This window comes from Brachyistius frenatus, unplaced genomic scaffold (assembly GCF_029030835.1).
Source record: "Brachyistius frenatus isolate BFR_SWC_R1_liver_20210118 unplaced genomic scaffold, ASM2903083v1 Contig_102, whole genome shotgun sequence".
In the NCBI taxonomy this organism is placed as follows: domain Eukaryota; kingdom Metazoa; phylum Chordata; class Actinopteri; family Embiotocidae; genus Brachyistius; species Brachyistius frenatus.
Genome location: NW_027210701.1, coordinates 457,876 through 479,853, shown reverse-complemented (window position 1 = coordinate 479,853; position 21,978 = coordinate 457,876). Strand labels below are relative to the sequence as shown.

The 21,978-nt window shown below is 42.7% G+C and overlaps 2 protein-coding genes across 9 annotated transcripts in view; both read right to left on the bottom strand.

Annotated features, from left to right (window-relative positions):
• numb (NUMB endocytic adaptor protein) overlaps nt 1–7,661 on the bottom strand; it is a 37,793-nt gene extending 30,132 nt beyond the window's left edge. For 7 of the 8 annotated variants that reach the window (XM_069711636.1, XM_069711642.1, XM_069711639.1 and 4 more), the window contains exon 1: nt 7,517–7,661. The gene's annotated coding sequence lies outside the window, so the exon portion shown is untranslated. Of the gene's footprint in view, nt 1–6,042; nt 6,174–7,516 lie in introns of those variants that run through there. The other variant, XM_069711638.1, reaches the window with a different exon arrangement.
• Nucleotides 7,662–10,080: 2,419 nt separating this feature from the next.
• Nucleotides 10,081–21,978, bottom strand: part of galnt16 (UDP-N-acetyl-alpha-D-galactosamine:polypeptide N-acetylgalactosaminyltransferase 16) — a 34,317-nt gene continuing 22,419 nt past the window's right edge. The window contains exons 7-15 of the mRNA XM_069711587.1: nt 20,887–20,974; nt 20,569–20,653; nt 20,319–20,422; nt 18,898–19,024; nt 17,624–17,716; nt 16,879–16,962; nt 15,852–15,978; nt 14,695–14,811; nt 10,081–10,971 (exon numbers count right to left, since the gene is read on the bottom strand). Coding sequence (XP_069567688.1) covers nt 10,828–10,971; nt 14,695–14,811; nt 15,852–15,978; nt 16,879–16,962; nt 17,624–17,716; nt 18,898–19,024; nt 20,319–20,422; nt 20,569–20,653; nt 20,887–20,974 — 969 coding nt within the window. The 3' untranslated portion in view covers nt 10,081–10,827. The remainder of the gene's footprint in view (nt 10,972–14,694; nt 14,812–15,851; nt 15,979–16,878; nt 16,963–17,623; nt 17,717–18,897; nt 19,025–20,318; nt 20,423–20,568; nt 20,654–20,886; nt 20,975–21,978) is intronic.

The following is a 21,978-nucleotide window of genomic DNA, read 5'->3' as shown; positions in this document are numbered from 1 at the left end:
CAGTCGAAGACGGAAGTCCAACGGGAACATTTGAGGAGATCTTTTATGAGGAAATTGTGTGACGCAGAATTATTTAATCACGTTTGATAAGCAGGTTAATTGTTTGTTTTGAAAAGAAGAAAACGGGTGATGTCACTACGCACCACACCTCGAGGAAAAGAGCAAACTCCTCAGAGGGTGCAGAGTTCAGACAGACTGAAAACCTGCTCGTCACATGACTGTGGTGTAGCTGTCACTCAAGGAAGCTTTGCCAAGTCACATGGCCCGTGGATACAATACAGCTGCAGGCCTTGAACTCAACGTGACCTCTCACTATCGACTGACTTGAGGACACCGAGTTGTACCCACATTTCTACATATTTAAACTCAATTTAAGAAGAAAGGCGTTATTTATTTATTTTTTTTAAAGGACAGAGAAAGGACGGCCCGGCTCCGGCCATTTCTTATGAGGACAGCAGGAATAATAAAACTGACTGACGTCAAAGCTTTCCCTCCTTGTCCAAAGATGGGGTCGGGGCGGGCAGGAAGAAGGATGAACAGGCAAGCAGAGCATCAGAGAATGGAAAATTACCAGAGCTCCACAATCAGCTGGGCACCTTTGATCAGCCGGAGCCCAGGCACCAATTACTGTGGGATAATCGGCAGCCCTCAGAGGCCTGACGAGCAGCAGGGACTGTGGGCACAACGGGTCAGTGACCAGCAGGCAAAGGCCTGGTCAACACGCCTCACGGAGCCAAAAGCCTGATGGTGGCCCTCTCGCTGAAATGCTGGCATGAAGGCGGCCAAACGGACAAGCAGCACAGCGAGGCCATTGTTCCCCTCCTGCCAACTCAGCACAGTGGCTCTCCCTCACAGGCCGGACGTCCCTCTCTGCGGACCGCTCGCTGGCGGAGGAATGGTGCAACAACGGTGTGGAGTGTGTGTCAACCTGCGCTCGGGGTGGGGGTTGTGGGGGGGAAGGTGTTTCCACACACTTTCTGCCGTCTCCGCGATGACAACGTACGCAAGAGCGAATGCGCAACGCGCGCACGCTGCTCAGACACCTGTCGCCGCGAGCCCGCAGGGAACAAAAAAAAAAAAAAAAAGCTGCAGCGCTCGAGGCAGCACACGGTGACGCAACAAACAGGAAACGCGTTCCTCGCCGCCCTCGTAAACCGATAACCCCTTCCGGCCCGAGAGAGGAAGGCTGGCCTACCTGTTCCGACTTCCTTCACGATATCAGGGGAGGAATGTGGACGGACAAAGCTCCTTTTCTTCCTCCTTTTCTGGCTGACCGAATGAGCACCGGTGAATCATGAACAAAAACGAAGCCTCCAACTCGAGTCAGAACACGATATCCTGCTCATTAATAATTGACATCTTTCTCGCGCCGGGGGAACGTTCCCTATCGATCGGGCCGGGCTACAGCGTCGGTCCTCCTTCCACTGTCAACAACACCGCGACCCTGCCAAACAAAAACTCCCTCGCTGCTGCAATAAGAAAATAACTCGATCGCGCCAACGAACGTGAGCGCGTCGTCGCCGATCCACTCGTACGGTAATCGAACGGGAAGATCTGCGGACTCGGGATCGGGCAGCGCCGCCGTTACACAAGAAGCCATGGCGGTATAGAAGCAGACCCGTGCGGGCCAGAAGGAGCTTCCACCTGTCAAGTCGGACGAAGGAGTCCGTTCTCAAAGCAGAAAGGTCTGAAAACACAAGAGATGATACGCAGCAGGAAGAGAGTCTGTTCATGAGGCCGTAAACAAGACAACGCGAAGGAATGAGAACACTGTCGGCCTTTTATGCCGATTTAAAACGTGTTGTTGTTTTTTTTGCTCTCCGCGTCGAAGCATATGTCATTTCATACCTTAATTCCTTATTTTTACAGTGTAATCACTTTTTTTTTTTTTATTTTTTTTTATTTCTGTGAAACAAATCCAGCCAAGCCTCAGACATGCAGCGGTGTCGGAGGCCCTTTTTAAAAAAATTTTTTTTTTTTTTAAATATTATCAATCATACAACAGCACTATTTTACATCACATTTATGACGTGTACACATGACAACAAGCTTTGGACAGTTACTAGTTTTCAATCAATGCTTTGAACACAATCCTGATGCTACAGAAAGAGCTGATGTTCAATATAAAACCGAATCGCTTCTAACCGTGTGACGTCACTGCACAAAAATGAGGATTTCTACGTCGACTTTTGCAAAACGTTTCATAGCACTCGCTGCGTGTGGTATTATGGGATTCACCAGAGAACCTACAATATGATATTATCACGATACTCAAATCACCATGCAATATCATCACGCTTTGAAACTTTTTCCGATCCATTTTCTTTTTCTACTGCAAATTATGTTCCCAAAGGAAAACTTCTAATAAAATAAGATGTGTAGTCTCACTTCAGTCATTGTTATTGCAGTAAAATGGGATTGAGACAGCAGGACTTGTGGGTTTGAAGAGAATTCATGTCAGATACAGAAAATAACTTTCAAATCCACACAACGACAACAACAAATACTGGAAGAGCTAAACTTGCAAAATATGAAATTAATCATTAAATTGTGATGGACTTATGTCAATAAGTTTTAAAAGGCTTTGATGAATGTGAATCTTTTGATTCACATTTTTACATTTTGCAAGCAAAGAGTTTCTTCAGTGCTTCTTGACATGTGGATCCAACTCTGAACATTTTGTTGGGTCATGTTGTTCTAATCGCTGCATCATCCAGCCACCGCTGTGGTGGTTACCAGGAAACTGGTGCCACGGCAACGTCAATACACGTCCAGCATGACGACAGTAGGCGGGGCCGAGAGAAGCGACGGTGTACTACAGATGAAACAGAGCTATTCAGGGAGCAGCCTGCAGACTGTCACTGTGTGTCACCGTCCCCGTCCCCCATGCTATAGACAGGGAGTCATTGGACATAAACACAGACGCGTCACTTCGTTTTCAGACAAGTAGCTATTACAGCGACCACACGCGCACTGAGCTCACAATAGCGCGTGCGCGCGCACACACACACACACACACACACACACAAGTAGGATGCACAGAGGTGGTTTAATGAGGCCAGTACTGAAACCTGATTTGATCTCACCCACGTTCAAATCTGGTATGTGGTGGTTACCAGGAAACCAGGGAACTGGTAACCACCCGTGTGCATCTTTATTTGTTTTTTGATCTCGAAAAAACACATTCGGAGGCGGTAGCCGTAATCTTTTGTCAGTGTGTAAAGGAAGCATCCTGGGCCACACCTCCTAATCAGCTGATGTCCTCAAAATCAGCAATAAAAATAAACGTTGACACGCCGCTTTAACATGTTTCTGTCATGGCAGGTTCGTTGGTTTTGCATGTTTATTTTTCCTCTACTTCAACAAGTTCTGGTACCTGAAGATCTCTGTCTGCTCTTCTTTCATTTTTGTCACCAGAAAAATGTCCTCTGTGATTGTGTGTAGCGCAGCTGAACTCTACAGACAACAGGAGAGATTTACCTGCAAACTCACGGCAATAAAGCAGCTGTTTGGCGATTTAAAATACAAGCAATATGTGACGCTTGTTTCACCAAAGCCTCCTCTGGGTTTATTTATTTTCTTTTAGTTTATTTTGTGCTACTTCCGACACACATCAAGCTGTGTGTATCCACAGCAGCAGAACTCAGCACACTGGAACAATTACATTGTTAACCGAACCAATTGGGCCCTGACGGTTCAGGTTGTGAATTACAAACTCACTGAACTGCATTCAGACATCTACAAACGTGACACACATCATACATTTCTGACAGAAGCAGCATTGAAATTATGTTACAGTGTTTCAGATGTTTCATTGTGTTAAATACCGGTTGCTTCAACTCCTCTCCTCTCGTTTCTTTTTCTGTTCTCATGCTTATTTACTTATATATTTACGGTCGCATGATAATGCCCGGTGTGACCTGGTTGTACTTAAAGCTGGCCACTTGTGATTGGATCACCCAGGAGAGATGTTAATGCCAGGCGTGCCCTTCCTCCACATGTTGTCATGGTCAGGAAAACCCTGCACACGCCAACTCCTTGAATCTAAAACTGAGCCCACAACCAGCAGCAGGAAATACAATGAAATGTCTGGCAGCAATTAGAGCCGATTTAAAGAACCTGATTTATTTTTATACTTTACTCAGAGTCATTGTGACTTTGAGTCATTCCTATTGTTATGGTTGTATAAATGTCTTGGTGTGAGGTGAGGTTCACATGTCTGCAGCTCTGGCTAACTGGTAGCTGGTACAAAAGTTCCCACCCTGTGAGAAGCACCAGAGGTCAGTCCGTCCCGGGTCACTCATAATTAAAGCAGAGATCAGAGGGCTGAATAAAGCATGAGCTGTTCCAGCCCGGGAGGCTCAGGTATCACTCTGTGTAGGGGCCTTGGGAGACAAAAGGAGTTCCTGAACCCCAGGGAGCAGTGGTACAGACACAAACCTGAAAGGCAACTCCTTGCATACAGTGACGCAACCCTCACCCAAAGTGAGGAGCTCAATGCCTCTTGGACCTGATTAAGAGCTAAAGATATTGTTCCAAACGGGGACACTGAAAGAAGTGCGTTCAGAGCAGTGAAGCGCCGCTCGTCGGCCAACATTACTGTTGTTTTCCATTTTCATAAATGAGGCCAACGGGGCCAAATACTGCCGCAAATGACACGAATACTGCATTAATGGGGCGACTGACAGAAACGAGAGTTTAAACCGCAGCCTGTGCAATATCAAACAGTTTCCTTTAACATGTGGAAAGATTGACAATAAACTTGCTAAAAGCGGTTTGAGTGGAGATAAAGATGTTACAGGGGTGGTGCAACTATGATTGCAAGTGATCACTAACACTTTTGAAAGAAACAAGAAATCACAATCTGTATACGTTTGATCATGATTGCATAATAATGGCGTAACAGGGGAGAATTTCGTGGCGCTAACCTCCCACCATGCAGAGTGGCAAGAACAACACAACAAATACTATTATCCAGTTTTCTTATGAAACGAACGACCACTGTGAGTTGACAAACAAACACATCCAACGCACGGGCTCGAATCAACACTGTGGCTGCACAGAACCTATTTTAGGCTACTTATGCTGAAACGGGGTCAGCTGCACATTTGAGATCGCGGTTCTAAAACCTCCCCTCTGGTTGAATCCTCTCAGCGTGTCTCTGCTGGATCTGGTCCCAATCAGCTAAGAATACGGAGCCGCGTGGAGATCTGACAAGTGCAGACGGTGTTCCTTCACCGTAACGACGCAAACGCACCGAACGCCGTGCGGACCTCCACGTTAATGATGTTCACAGGAGAACTGGTCCTCTGCGGGTGCCGTTGGAATAATTCCTCCAGCTTCCCCTGGGTACCAACCATTTTACAGGTCATATTCTCTGTGCTGTGCCACAGCATGACAGTTCACTTTGGTGCATTTTGTTCCTTTCGAGTCACAGTTTCCAATTAAGGCTGCAAGTATTTTGTCATTTTGTCCCCTGTCGTCCCGAGCGGTTAAACTCACGAGTGTCAAAACAAAATCCCACTTTAGTTTCTCGTGTTCATGATAGTATTCTCTACATCTTGGCGTCATAGTCCCCGACAGCCATGGCATCAAAAAGACATAAATTTGGATTGCGCTATAAATTAAAAACACCTGTCATAACTTGAAAGAGAACCTGATTTTCTGGCGTCTCAGTGAGGCCGAGTTTACATATTCTTATTCTCACATTCCCACATGAGTCAGACTGAATCAGTAAACATTGGAGCATTTCATTCAATCACCCTGACACCTTCAGTGAGCACTGATGTTGACAAAAAGCACGACATATGGAGGACAGCATCAAACCCGATGCCAAGCGTGAGGACAAACGGGACAGTTGAGTGTTCACAGACAAATCGCCCCGATCCCGACTGTTTGAAACAAAGAGGCATGCCTCCCGTTCTTGTCGTCTCTTATTGATTCAGTTAACACACCGATTTCACTATGAGCAACAAGAAAGCTCAACTATCTCTCTGCTGTCAGGGGACGATTGCCTCGTCATTGTACGGCGAATTTATCTACCTGCGTTGCATCATTACTCAGTATTCACATGCACAGCTCGCAGCCAGGAACAAGCCTCTCTCCTTAGAGAGCGGAGCGACATGCTGAGAAGTAACGCTGGCTTTCTCCCACAGAGTGAATCACAAAGCTTCGGACGGAGACTCGCTCTAGCATTCTCTTCCTCTCCAGAACAGCTGACAGACTTGCACAGTGGGTTTTGGTGGCAGGAAGCCAATCCTGCCTCCCTCATTCTGCGAGATGAGCGAATTTTCTCTCTTTGTACGGGAGAGACTTCAAATTCCTTTCCAAGAGACTTCATTTTAAATGGTCGGAAAGTCCCCGGACTATGGTCATAAATACTGTGCTGCATTAGAGATAAGAAAAACAAAAGCTGACACTATTTGATCATCAAGTGATCATTAAAAACTGCTTTAAAAAAAAATTTAATTGCTTACTTTTGGCAGAATATAACAAGCAATATGGGGCGACATATTTTAACTATTTTCTAGCATCAACTTGGACTCAAAAACCCACAAACAGCTCGTAAAACATTGGTGTTTTACAAGCCATCATTGACATTATTCAAGTCAGAAACCTCTTCATCAATCCATCAACAACACAGTAATGACTGACGGCTAATGGAGTTACCATCCAATAAAAAGGATGCTCCTGCCGGGTGTCCATCACACCATCTCAAAAGTCTGGAGGTGTAACATGACCACTGATGTTTATCAGGCTGACCAGAATGGAAATCTCTCGCTCTTGTGGTTGCTCCCCAAGTAAACAAGCAAACAAGCTGAAGGCCCCGGCAAAAGATCTCATTACCACACGAGAGAATCTGGGGCACATTATCACACTTCACAAATATTCACAGGCTGTGAGTCACCGTGGATGTCGTCAGGAAAATCAACCTGTCTAATGGCTTAGGGTGCAATTTTTTTTTTTTTAAGCATATGTTTCGATTTTACGGGGACACATCTGTTATAAACTGTTATGAACTAAAATGAGTACACTCCCCATAGTTTTGTAAATATATTAACACAAGCGGGTGACAGATTGTGTGCCAAGTGATCCCATGATTTTAGTCCTAGTACGTTTCGTTATTTTGCTGAGTAATGTTCATCTCTAAGTTATTCTGGTAACTTGAGTATCGTTAGCTACTCAACTAACGTTAGCTTTATCGAGCTACCTTTCAGCTCCCTCGACAGGGCAGAGCTTTAGAAATGGCATACAGCCTCGTAGCTAACATTTTGCTCCTTCTGTTACCTGGTCGGGTTAGCAAGCGAGCTAAATGCCATGTAATTGTGGGCTAACATAGCTGCGTGTGCCGCATCCGTAAAAACACACACACACACACACACACACACACACACACACACACACACACACACACACACACACACACACACACACACACAAGCTAGTGCTGCTTAGCTCGGCGAGCTAACAAGCGTTTACCTGCCGTGCTAACCAAAAACACACACTGCGCACTTACCTGTGATCACCGCTGCGACCCAGAAGAAGCCCCCGTGAGCTCCGTCACCTGTGTATCACGAACCGTGCCGTGGCAGCAAAAAAAAAAATAATAATTCAAATTCCACAGAAAGTGTCGGGAGAGACGCCCGCAGTCCAATCGCTTCAGCCACCGCCGCTGAATGGCTGCTACTCGGAGACTCAACCAAACTTCCTCCTTAGCAACGGACCGCCTCCGCGCGACCTCATTGGCCGGCGTGCGCAGATTGGAGGTGATCGATAGTCGATAACGCGACCTGGATCAGATTGGAGCTTCACTGCGTTTCTTCCAGTTATCGCTGCAAAGGAGGAAGCAGCTAATAGACTGCACTCCTTACTATTTGAGTAAATCAAACTGAATTCAACTGACTCTTCATTGATATATATTTATAAACACAGGGAATTTAATTACAACACAGCAATAATCAGGAGACACAGATTATTCCTTTAATTCAAATATGGGAAAACAGCTCTTGTAGCTCCTTGCACCTTGGAAAGAAAGTATGCAATTGCATGCAACAGAAGTGGTAGAAGTATTCAGAGCCTTTACTTAAGTATGGAGCAAAGTAAAAAAAAAATACTCAATTATAAATAAAAAATCCTGCATAAAAACACTAGCACTTGCTTTTAGCAGCAAAATACAGTAAAGTGAGAGTCCTGAATGGTCCCTCTCACTGATATATTAAATATGACATAATTCGATTATGAATAGGGAAGCATCAGAGTGCATGTTTACCGCTGCAGATGCTGGTTTGAACTATTTTATATCCAGTTTATATATCAAATGACAGACAGCAGATAAATGTGTGGGGTTGTCAGATGAGGAAAGGAAAAAAAAAAACCAAAGTTGGCATCCACAAATCGGTTTCTCTAATCTTTGATTTTTTTTGTTGCAGATATTTAGATCATTTATTGAAATAAAACCATGTGAGAAGTTAAGAAGGTAAAATCAATGTTTGGTGGAGGTGTGACCCAACTGCACTGCTTTTTGTAAGGCATGAAAAGGGTTGGAAACATTATAATATTCACTGTCTAGATGATATGCAAATATAGCCCTCAGTAAGTGAGGTCACTCTTTAAACCACATACTAACACAACAGTGACGGTGCCCTTCCCATGTACAAAAGTGATCTCAAAAGTAATCTTATAGTGTTTAAAGTGCCTTGTACTCTTTTTTTTCCAGGCTTCTGCCGTGTTCTCCTTCACCCATCCACCCCTGATGATGAAACCTTGGCCCCAGTAAAAGGCCAGAAGTTTATTAGCATTAAGTTGCATTCCTCACATATCTTTGACAGCCCACTGAGCCGCAGTGCAGCGTTTTGTGGCCTCAGAGGTTACAAAACCAACAAAGAAAAAAGAAAGAAAAAAAAAGTTGTCAAGCCTGTTATGTGGATGATTGTCATGTAAATGTTTTACTCTACACAATGCACCAATGATGAATCTCTCTCTGTAAAACACTCATATTATCTGTCTCTTTGCAGTTCACTTTTTATGCTTAATTATCTTAAACTCCATCTTCTTTACGACCCTTTCTTTTTTTTTTAACAACAAGCCTCCATCCATCAACTTGTCAAGGTCAGAGTCATGAAATGTTGCTGGTGAACCTCACTCATCTGTTAGAATGTTCTGCCCCCTTGTGGTTGCTATTTGTAGGTTCAGGACTGAACCCCTTGCACGCGTGAATGCACCCACAGGTGTTTTCACATATTGCGCTGCATTACACCTCTCTTCAGGACTGTGTGGTAATTTTTTAAATCTCCTCTGCCCTAATTTTGTTACATTATATTCCTCATTTAAAATCTGCTGTCATATTTGAACTTGTCAAATAAAGTAAACACATCTTTATCGAGCTGTCTGTTAAAGTTTTATGTTTGTGGTGAATTAAAAAGAACATCGCAAGAACTTCCCACTGTAAATATTTAGCAAAATTAAGTTGTTATGCTAAAAGCTGCTTTGTAGTCTACATACTATGGCAGATTAATATATCCATGACACTCCTGTTGGAGCTGTAGATTTCCACCTTTGTCCTTTTTATTTTGGTCTTTTGTGCATCATCCAACTTTAACCTGAACATAGAACCAGGGGACCATAGGACCAAGGGACCATAGAACCAAGGGACCATAGGACCAAAGAAACAAAGGACCAAGGAAACATATGACCAAGGAAACATAAGCCCTAGGTAACATAGGACCAATGGGCCATTGGACCAAGGAAACATAGGACCAAGGAAACATAGGACTAAGGGACCATAAGACCAAGGAAACAAAGGATCAAGGGAACATAGGACCAAGGGACCATAGGACCAAGGCAACAAAGGATCAAGGAAAGATAGGACCAAGGAAAGATAGGATCAAGGCAACATAGGACCAAGGAAACGTAGGCAACATAATAATAACTCAAATTAAGGTCAAACAAGATTATTAATAATTAAATCATATGTTATTGGTAATTGAAATAAACTGCATTGTATTCCAAGGGTGATTCTTATATTCTGATGCTCAGATGATTTGGTGTTTTAGAAAGATACTCATCTTTGCAACAGTCCCAAACAGTGCAATATTTCCTTTTATTTTACAAATAACCGTCACAGTGATGTATTTGTTACCACATTTTAATTTTCAAACAACATATAGAGTACTTTTCACATAAAACAAGCCATTACCTGCTTCAAATATTTACAGGAAACTTTGTAGAGACAGAAAAAAAAAAAAAAAACATTCTTTGGGTCCGACCATGCAAAACAATAAATAATGTTCCTGACGGTGCTTTGCATGGTGCGATCAAGACTGCTATTGAGCAATAAAAAAAAAGGTTTTAGTTGGCTATACATGAAGATGCTCTGAGCAAAAGCTGTGGTTTTGACTTGGAGTCGGAGCAGCTCAACACGTTTGCTACAGTACAGTATGCACTCTTTCTTTTTGATTCCAATTTGAAGTGGACCAGGTTAGATGTAGAAAATTTAAAAGTGAGATGTGCAACAGTTGTCAGTGAAAAGCTTAGATTATGTAGAAGAGCTGCAGCATCCCAGAAGGACAAAGCACTGTACACAGAAAACCTCCGAAGTTTCACTCAACAAGGCCTTAGAAATGTTTTCAGCAACGCTCTCGTCACCAAGACACATCGAGTAGGAGCTTGAAGTTGACATCACAAAAGTACAGTCCTCACTCCTTTTCATCCCTCAGCAAGGCGACAGACAGTGTGCAGACGAGATCCCCCTCCCACCCGAGTCTTTCTGCAGGCAGGGTCCAGAATATGCTCCTCCTCCTCCTCCTCCTCTTCCCGTCCACCACCGGCTCAGGTGATGACCTGAGGCTCCCAGGACTGGCTGGCCACCTGGGGGCGACACTGCATGATGACTGGAGGTCCCGTCGGTGTCTGGCTATCCAGGCAGAGGCCGCTGACCATGTGCTGCAGAGCTGTGCCTTTTGGCTTCCACTTCTGAAAAATATTTAAAAAAAATATATAAAAAAAATAAAATCATCTCTGTCAGTTAGCATCATGGCGTCACAGTCTCTGGTTTGTATTATTCCCTGCTCATAAATGATGTGCAGCAGCAGTAGGTTGCTGTTTGGACAGAATAATGGACTGAGTCATACACGGATTACTGTAATCATATGAATGACTGACTTGCTGCACTCAAGACTGGAAAACAGTGCGTACAGCCAGCTGCACAGTGTGGCAGCCCGCCATCCCACCACAGAAGAAACAGTCTGTTTATCTGAGAGGATGTCCTGTGTGGGAGCCATTTTGATTTTATTTACGTTCACACCTCCTGAGTGTTGCACTCGAAGACGCTGCAGGTGTTGATGCTGATTCGTGAGGAGTTATTTTTCTCAAAGATTCTATAAATCAGCATTACTGTGATTTTCGCAACAGCAGCTACTCAGTGGATTTTCTAGAGCAGCAAATAGTCACAATTAAAGTTACTGCATTCGGCCGATGTAGAAGGTAACTCAGTTTTTTTACTAATGCATCGTAGAGTAAACGTCCTCCAGTACAGTGAAGCACAAACTTAAGGTAATTGTGCTTGGTATTGTAAATCTTTGCTACTTTTGCCGCAATCAAATGTGGTTGTATTTAGTGTGCAAGTGTGAATGGCGCCCTCTTGTGGTATTCACCACGTTAGAACTAAGCGTTCTGCAAGTCTTGAGTTCACGAGCTGTGATGTACTTGCTGACGTTTACAGAAAAGGTCAGAGGTCATGGAAGTTAACTTTTCTTTGGAGGCTGAGCTAATATATTCTAATTTTAGTCACATAGAGTTTATCTTCATAACTTAGATAATAGCCTACGTCTGAGGAAAATGTTGATCTTCCCAAGGGACTCATCTTTTCTCTCTGTGACTTTTGTATATCCTGCATTACGTTACCTCCCCTGTTAGCTTGCTTAATTGTTAGGGTGGCTTCTAAATGATTTCCGTGTTGCCGTTGCACATGACTTCCCATGTTTCTAACCACGAGCTCACGAGTTCCATTTGAATGCAACACGTATACGCCAGGGAGGGAAGGACAACGAGGGCCAGATGAAACTAATCGGGGCGGGGCAAACTGTCCCACAAAGGGTAGGAAGTATTTATATATTTACTTCACTCCATTCCAGAAGAAAATGTTGCACTTTTTTCCCCATTTGCATGAATTCTTTCACTTACAACTAAAGATTTTAGACACAAAAATGTAATATGACTTAAATTAAACTGCCCAACACTATATAAAAACGTAGCTGCAAGCAGCGTCGAACTGCATGTCTGTTGGGGGAATTAGCAGAATGGCTCAGCATTTGCATTAATTTTAGTTTTTAGATGTAACATCCCACGGTGGACATGATGTATCGTGCATTTTTCTATCACTTCCCGTGTCGACTATGTGACACGGTGTGTAGCATCACCACGGTCTTGCCAGCAAAAGCAAAAACGAAAACACTCTTAGTTTCAGGTAATTAAACTCTAATAAGACCCTGTTTCATCCAATCGATCTGATAAACCATTAACAACATACACAAGTACATTTTAATTGAGGCTCATTACAGCAATGACCGTATTAGTAAAATACTCTAATTTTAAATCAAAGCTGGAAAAGTTGGTTTTAAAAAGTCGGTTGTATTTCTTTTTTACAGTTGTACTTTCTCCATAATTGTTTATTTATGGTTATCATTAAATCAGCTGAGTGCCACTACTTCAACCTTCCCACAAATCCATCACAGGACACTGATGGAGAGGATTCAGACATTTAAATTAATCAAAAGGAGCCTGATTTACTGCAGTTTGACTTTTACATAAAGTTTGACAAGAAGAAACCCGAAACCGAAAAGCAAAGCGACCGAGAAAGTGCATCATCTTAACAAACAGGCTGCCTACAAATCAGCAGGAGGAAGTCGTTTCCGGGTCGGCTCAACGATTAAGTGATCAGAGCTGAACTGAGAGCACAAGAGCGGGTTTCCGGAATCATATGGGAGCTTATGAAAGTTAAGAGGTGAAAGGGGGTTAATCTCCGGAATCCGGAAAGAGTGCATCTGTGCACGCATGTGTGTAAATAAGCAACACGGAGAAGGAGGAAATGGTACAACTTAGTTTCCATGACTGATACTGGTTTTAAAGGTGATACAGACACCATTATATTTGTAATAAACTATTTTTAAGAAATTTTTCTGTGGACTAAAATGTGGCTAATTCATTGCAGAGAATTTCCAAGTATCTGATTACATTACATTACAAACGACATTAAGACCAGCATTTGGACATGATATCTCCAGAAAAGCACAAACTGAACGGATTGACTTATAAACTGATACTTAAAAAGTATTCATATTGCATTTTTTTCAAGATCTATTTTTGGCTTTTTTTGATAGAAACAGTGAGAGAAATATGGGCAAAGAGGACAGGAATGAGAAGGAGCAGAGCTCCAACTGGGATTTGAACCTGGGTGTCTCTGCTAGTTCCATTGTGATATGTGCCCTTATCACTCAGCTATCAGGCTGCCCACTAGTGGCAACCAGCAGTGACGTCACCCGTTGATTTGTGAACGTTATGAAGCCTCCATTTCAGATTTTGCCCGTCACTGTCTTGCTAGTTCGGAGCGGTTTGGAACAGGAAGTGACCATATTTGGACGAGCTGGGGGAGGAGTGAGCGGTGGATCTGACTGATCTGATTGGAAACCTGACGATACTACGTTCCGCCCACCGATAGCTGTAACCTGACTGTGCCAACCTCTAGTGGCACTCAGTGGTATTTCAGCTTAAGGCCTCATTTTTCAGACCTAGAAGCTATGAACACTTTTATATACAGTCTGTGTTCCCATTACAAACTGACATTTCTGCCATCTGTATCTGTGTCTCTTTTAGAGAAATAAAACTACAAAGTCAAAGATAAAAGTATTTATTTTTCCTTTCTTGGGGATTAAAACACTCGGCTCAAAGAGGCCAAACGTCTCCCGCAGCAGTGCCGGGTTACTTGTTGATGGGCCAGCTCCCAAAGAGCTCTCAGAGGATGAAGATGGGCCGGCTGAGAGATGAGAGAAAGGCCTGGCAATAGTCCTGCACTCTCATACATATGGTTCCAGTTAAAAACTCCCCACGTTCTGTGTCATAAATAAACCGTGCGGCCGACTCAGGTCCACTGGGGACGCTAACGTTCACAACAGGGAGAGCACGGAGGGAACAGGGTGGGGTCTGGAGTTGTGGGTGCGCTTGTTCTACTGCAGGTATAAAGTCAGCTGCTCCTCTTTGTAAGGACACTCAGCCTCCCGGCATCATCATCATCGTCAGCAGGGAGGCTGCTGAGCATCTGTCCTGGAAACCATCACGTAACTCCAAATCTTTTATGTCTGAGTTCAGCTCTCTGAGTGGCACATCAAGGAGACGCCAGCAGTTTGATGCCAGAATGAAACAAGCGCTTGGAAAACCCAACTGTTAGCTGTGACTGATAGTGTTAGATTAAAGCTTCTTTTGTTAACCCTCCCTTCACACAGAGAACTTCACAGAACGACTGCTTTGTGGAGCAAATGAAACAACAGTTTTATGTCTTTTTTTATAGATATTAAATGTGTTGAAAACCAAAGTACAGACAGCAGAGTTCAATGTAAATACCATAAAAAAGAATAATCTTTTCGGTGACAAAATGTCTCTTAAAAAAAGCATTTTAAAAGGCTGACACTTTTCCAGTCTCACCTGTCTGGGCTCTTTTGTGTTGCAGGACTCCATCTTGACCTTTGACCCCCCTGTGAAGGCAGAAATGGCCAGGCAGAGGTCCTGCTGCCGGATCAGCGGCTCTATGAGCTCCCATCTCTGCAGAACAAAAGTTGTTTTTTTTTTTCACTTTTTTAAAAGCTTGAAGTGGATGTTGCAACTGTTCACGTGACATTTAACCTCGTTGGAGTGGGAATTTGTACTTTTATAAATTAGAAACAGAAACGTTTCTGTCCAGCTGGAAGTCTATGGTTGAAATTCCTGAACTCTGAGGAGTTTCTCGTTGGCTTAAATCCCATTTCTGCATCACGTATCTCGTATCGTTTGTACTATTTTACTGGCTTTATCTGAACAAAAGCTTCCAGCCTACAAATACGAACACGGAACAATAACTGGGATGTTCAGGGGAGTTTATGTCACGTTTAATGCATCTGTAAAAATTTTGACGATGTACAGTGTTTTGAATTAGGATTTGGCATTTACTCTCTCCTGATAATTGATAACACGCTCTGTAACCTAGCAACAGAGAAATGTTTTAATGAGGCAGCACTGACTGAGAGGACAGAAGGATCTTAAAGATTAAAAACGTTCTTTATATATTAGTAATATGTTTATTTAAATATCATTTAAATGTCAAAATGCATTAAACACTTTGACATAACCAATATTTTTGCCCTCTGTAAACCCAGACAGCACATTGTATATATGAGTATATATACTCATAAATTGAGCATTATTTTTTAAGATTATAATTTAATTTATTATGGCAATCTACACAATACAGTATAGGTTTTACAAGGAAGACCTGAGTGCAGCAGAAGAAATCAATCATATATACGAATCAGAAAGATGAAAACCACAAGTTTGAATTAATTTAATCTGCCAAGTTTGAAGTCTTTTGCAATAATTTCCAGCTATATGTTGCTGGAAGGCCACTTGTCCACATTCGGGATTTATTTCTAGGAGTCTGTTCTGGATATGGTCAGTTAAACAGTAGCTTCAAATTTTAAGAAGAGGTGTAAAACACAGAGGCAGCTTTATTAGGATCCATTTGTGACCAGAACTGACAGCCCCTCACAGTTATTGTATTTTCTGTATTACTGTGACCCTGAATCACCTCCTAGTGGCCGAGCACTGACCTGCGACTGCGGCCTGTTGGCTCCGATGCCCCTGCACTCTGCCAGGCCGAGGCTGTCGGTCCCACGGGTCTCCAGACACAGTCCGCCTTGTTTCAGCACACTGGACACCGCTTCCTGCTCGGGGACCCTGAGGGACCCGAAGGCAGAGCGGAGCAGTTAAGAGGTCCGATTACAACAATAAAGAACAGATGGACTGAGATTCACGACGGAGTGATGCAGCTTATTACAACGTGTTCTCGTAAAGATATACAGTTACAATCTGAGGGAGCCCGGTTATCTGGAGCAGCTGCGGAGGCCTGAGAAACAACACGCAGAGGTTCCCATTGAAATCAGTTAATTTTAGATCTCTGGTTCTGAACTCTGGGGTCACGGCATCCCGAGGGGATCGCAGGATTACTGATATGCTCGGAAAAAAGGCTCGATTTATTATTACTCAAGATTTTTTTTTTTTACTAAATGTGTCTCTTTTTTTTTTTTTTTTTTAAATGAAATGAAGGTTGAATGTTATTTTTGCTCCATTTAAGCCTCTTAGCCTCCAATAATCTCCCAAAATAAACAAATAGGAAGAAATCTTTGCAAGTATTTTCCATTTGTTAGTTTTTAACGATGTTTGGATTTTATCTCCTTTTTGTGTCAGCTCAAAAAAATGTTGAGAGGTCCACCACACCACAAAGATAAGCTGCATTCATCACCTCCGATCATAAACTTGTTCTTCTTTTTGTTAACTCTACAAGGCTGTGTTCTAATTCGTCTGCAGGAGTAAAGCTTCTTCGTTGTAAATGTGAGTTTAAGACGTGTACATACATAAAATCATTTAGCAACATTACAGGTCGTTTTTAAACCAATAATGGTCAAATAAATCCAGCGAACACACACTCAACATTTCATCCTTTAAAAATGTAAATTTTTCTATTCAGGAAAAGGGAGGAATCTTTTATGGAGCGCAGCATTTGAACTTTTTAATTTTTTTATTTTATATGTCTTTGTCAGACATTAAAACTGAATGTGCTTCATTTGAACCTCGTACCTCAGCTCAGGATAAACATTCTCCATGTACCATCGGAAAGGTTTGCAGTTCAACTTCCGCCGCAGAGTCAGACGGTCTGCGATGCTGTGAGGAAAACACAAGGATGGAGAGACATCGAGTGAAGAAGAGGAGGAGAGAGGGATTGTGTTAAATCAGTAATAACATTTTATGGTGACACCACACAGGGTTTGTTTTTGCAGCAATGTGCACAGTAATGAGTTCTTCCTTGTGTTTCTCTGCTAACTCAAAAATAGCTGAAGTCCAACTGAAAATGATCTGTCAACACTTTTGAAACTTGGTTTATCAGCTAAGTAAATAAAAAACAAACAAACTAAAAAAACATGCCAACTTCTCTCCGGCTACAGCTTGTCACATGTCAGGGTTTGCTGCTTCAAATAAATATGTTTCCGAGATAAAAGGAATATAAATGTGCCATCTTGGGCTTTGGGACATTATTGACTTTTCTTAAGACGATCTATAATGAAAATAAGTGCTACTTTCTGTCCTCGATACGTAGGAGTGGCAGGACACTGTGCTGCTCTCCGTTCATTCACAACAGGAATGAACATTTAGATCAAAGACACAGCTTTCCTCACTGAAATAATATGTACATAAAACACAAGTAACATAAAAACAGAGAGGAGACTGAATATTGAAGCTCTAACTTGTATTAAAACAGAACCAGACCGGTTTGGTTCTGTTTGGATCCGTGAGAGACGGGAGGAGGACTGTACAATGGACGAACCTGCCAAAGGCCTTCCCCTGAGCTGACGGCCTGGCGGAGTAGTAGTACTGCTTGTACTCATCCATCCACACTTCAGCTGCCCGCCGGGTGTTCCTGCGTAGACACAACACCTGCTCAGACGCAGTAATCACAGCGCTGCCCGCATTCCTGCAGACGACCTCTAATAATGAGTGGTGTGACACGGAGGAGCCTTCAGACTGTGACATCGTCATCAGCAGCTGGAGCGGGCATGTTAGGAGCACGTGCAACAAGTGGAGCGGAGTCCAAAAATCGGACAGATTCAGTAACGTTCAGACGAGATTAGACTCAGGGTTCCCACTCTGAGTCAAATGTCAAATCTTATTGACTACTACTGACTAAACAGCTGAAATTCTAGAAATGCAGATCTACAGTAGAGTTAGAATATTTACATTCAGCTTTTCTGTCATCTTTTTGCATCATCCAGACTTTGAAGTCTTCATTTTGTAGCCAAAGCTCTTGAAATTTACATTTTCCTTCATGTTTGCCAAGAAAAGGCTTCTCTTTACTGAAGTGTTTGCAAGTTGTTGACAAACAGAAAGGGGATAAAACCACTCAGGGAATACAGGAAACTCTGAAAAGCCACATGGAAAATATTATATTTTGATAAATGGCAACTAAAATTTAAACATGCAAACAAAATTCCCCCAAAAATGATCAAATCCTCCGCCTTTTCATGTCTGGAAAAGAGCTTTTTAAAAATTCCTGATATTTCCTGACCTGTGGGAACCCTGTATACAAAACTACATCAATCTGAGTTCATATGTATGTATATAAATCTTGTCCAACTTTTTTTGCAGTAGTTTTATTTTGATGATAAAAACTAAATAAAGTAAAACTACAGATAATCCTTTCTGCAGCACCAAGAAGCTGCAACACACCGAATTTATGCACTGCTGCAAAAAAAGGTGATGACAGACAAAAAAAGTGTCGCTGCCGGCACAAATTACACCAAGTATTTATGTTATTATTACATTTTTGTGTCTGAATTATGTTGTTTTCTTGCAGGCTAGTGGGAAAAGAGTTGGAAACCTCTGTTTTAGTCCAAACAAAGAAATTTGCAGCGATGCAAGTGGATCGAGAATCCATCTCTCGCTGCAACTGGGGTCAAAGTGTGTGAAAAGTTTTCCTGTTGAAGCTCTTAACTTCACACCAAGCTGTCCTCAACATTTAAAATTTGCAGGCTGAATGCAGCTTTGACCTTTTTGTGTCTCTGTGTAAAAACCATGTGCAGCAGGCAGGCCCCGCCCACTCACTTGATGTAGGTGAGAGCGTTGCCCTCTGGGAAGTCGTACGGGTGGCGCTTCCTGAATACGTGACCGACACGGCTGCAGGGGAGAATCTCCAGACTTCCTCCGCACATCCACACTCGGAAAGAAAGCTCTGCAGGAGGACCGAGGAGGAGGAAGAGGAGGAGGAGGAGGTGGAGGAGGAGGACAGAGATGAAGGCCCGTCACTGTCTGTTTATCATCCATCAACATCAGCCTGGCCGTGTTCACCTGCTACATTTCCATCCAGTAGATGGCTGTAAACTGTAGTTCAGCAGTATGAAAGCTGCTGGAGCGGATAATTTAACGCTGCGCTGCATTTACAGATTCCAAGGACACATTTGGCATTTGGGAGCGCCGGCTGTTGGAGCGCTGCAGCATCCCAAAGAGCCACGCAGGAAATTACAGAGTACATTAAAACGTCCAGTTTGGTCACTTAAATTTGAATATTTCATCTGTAACAGCTGCTTATTTTCCAAATATGCACTTATGTGCAAATTGTTTTCTCATTACTGAATAAATATAATTTACGTAAATTGATGATTTTGGTTAAAAAAACTTGTCAACACAATTTAAAATGAATAGTCAAATACACTAATGTAGTGAATTGAGGTCAAACCAAGCGGCAACCAGCAGTGACGTCACTTGTTGGTTTGTGGCCGTTTTGAATCCTCGAGTTCAGATTCTGTCCGTCAACATCTTGCTAGTTCGGAGCGGTTTGGAGCAGGAAGTGGACCATATTTGGACGAGCGAGCGTTGGATGTGACTGATCTGATTGGACACCTGACGATACTACGTCCCACCCACTGATAGCTGTAACCTGACTGCACCACAGGCCTGTCAATCAAACAGACACACCCCCAAAAATTTATTTTTGAAGCTTATTTTCTAATTAATGATGGATTATTTTCAGATGGACCTCCAGAAAAATAATAAGAAGGAGCGATTTCATCTAACAACACCGAGATAACTGGTGGAAAACATTTACTGACTTTATATTTGATGAGAGAAGTTGAATGGGAGTCTATGGAGCCGTAGGCTTTTTGGAGCCAACCTCTAGTGGCATTCGGTGGTATTGCAGCTTAAGGCACTTCTGCATCGGCCTCATTTTTCAGACCGGGAAACTAGTTTATTTTCTGTGTGCAATCTCTGGTCCTCCTTCTTCCCTGCTTGTAGCCACCATTACATAATTTCTAATGTCAAAAATTAACATTAAACTATTTTAGAAAATGCATAAATGAAACCATACTTATTGCATCTTTAAGATTTAGAAAAATAAGGAATATGTTCCAGTCGGTGTCTTTGCCAGCAGCCAGAGTAAAACTTTTTAGAGTGGGACATCTGTGGAGGATAATGTGATGATAAAAAATCATGATTGTGACTGGAGTAGAAATCAGCAGTGAGCTCACCGAAGTTCTCCCCCCCCCAGATGTCCATGTGGGTGTCGTACTGGCCCAAGTGGTTGAACCAGCTCTTGTCCATGACGAAGATCCCACCGGCGATGACAGGAGTCCTGCACAGCGGGAAGGAAACGTTATGTCCAGCATCATTGAGTCTCAATTCAGCTTAATGAACTACAAGTTTTAGTTTTGTTCTACTGCACCAAACCAAATGTTTATTTATGCGAGATCTTCGGGTCAAGAGCCACTGCAGACGCACCTGATTGGCTGCGTCGGGTCGCTTCTCGCCATTTTCTGCTCAATGGGAATCTGCTCCCATTTAAAATGGAGACTCCAGTCAAATCCTGATAACAAAAAAAAGAGCACGAGAGTGAAAATCCTGCAGGTATTTTTACAACCACAAGTCGAGGCATTGGTCCAGAAGACAGACACGAGGATCCTGCTGATTTAGGATGAACAGACCTGTGTTTTCAATTTCTAACGTGAGAAGAGTCATGATGTCATAACAAAAGTTTGTGAAACAGGAGTTTTTCTCTATATATGTATGAGTGTGTGTGTGTGTGTGTTGCCCTCTGACCTCCTCTCAGGTCGGCAGACGCAGCCAAGTAGGCGAAGTTGTCCAGGCTGATGACATCGATGATGGGACTGACCACTCGCGTGTGATCCTGCGTGGGAGGAGAGCAGAAATACACGCTATTGTTATCACATCATTGTGATTGACATCATTGAACACTTTATTTTTCATGCCAACACAGAGCTGGTCTGAGTGCAGATCCAAGCGTATTTTCTCTGCTCTCGTCCCTCTCATTTCCTGTCACTCCGCTGTCAGGATAAAAACCCAAAAAAGTAGCGTTGTGTGGTAAAATAAATCAATGTATCACGACAGTTTAATATCAGACCACTTTCGAGGGGTGATAAAAAACAACAACTCCCTGGTGGAACAGTGAGCTGCACCAAAATATGTCCTTTTTTGAATTTTGTGGTGTAAATTTGCAATATTTCTGTTTTAAACAAACAAAAAAAAGGGAATAATAATAATATTTAAAAAAAAAAAGGTACAGAGAACATGAGCTGAGTGTGCTAAACTTTAGTTTATTAGCTTAGTGTAGATAACAGTCTGACAGAGGAACCCTAAACCGTTGAACCCAAAAGCAAACACACCACACAGAGCTGCTGATTGTCGACAGTGTTTTCTGCATCTATTTGCCAATGAGGCGTCTGTGTGCGGTCCAACAGCTTAATGTCGGGACAGTCCTGGTAAATGTTTCCAATCAGAGACTCAACCCGCAGTAAACCTCAATGCGCCGTACGAACTGCAGCATTGAGCAATTTGGAAAGTGATGCGCTCAACAGACATTTATTGGTCTTTTAATGAGCCTCTGTGATTTGGTAATATATGGAAAGGCAGCGCTTCCAAAACGGATGTCACTGATTATCTTTTGTTCCCTCTTGTGTCTGAATTTATTAGAGTCAGAGTGCATCTCATATCTGGATGGTTTTAAACTGAAGCATATACGATGTTAAAGAGAATATATCTGAACTGATTCATGTGCTTTGTGTTCACAGAATTTCTATTTCCTCTAAGGTCTCTGTTCCTTTGCGTCATCAGTCTTTAATGTGAGTCATGCAAATGTCAACCTAAAAAACCCAATCACTGACAAAAACAAAA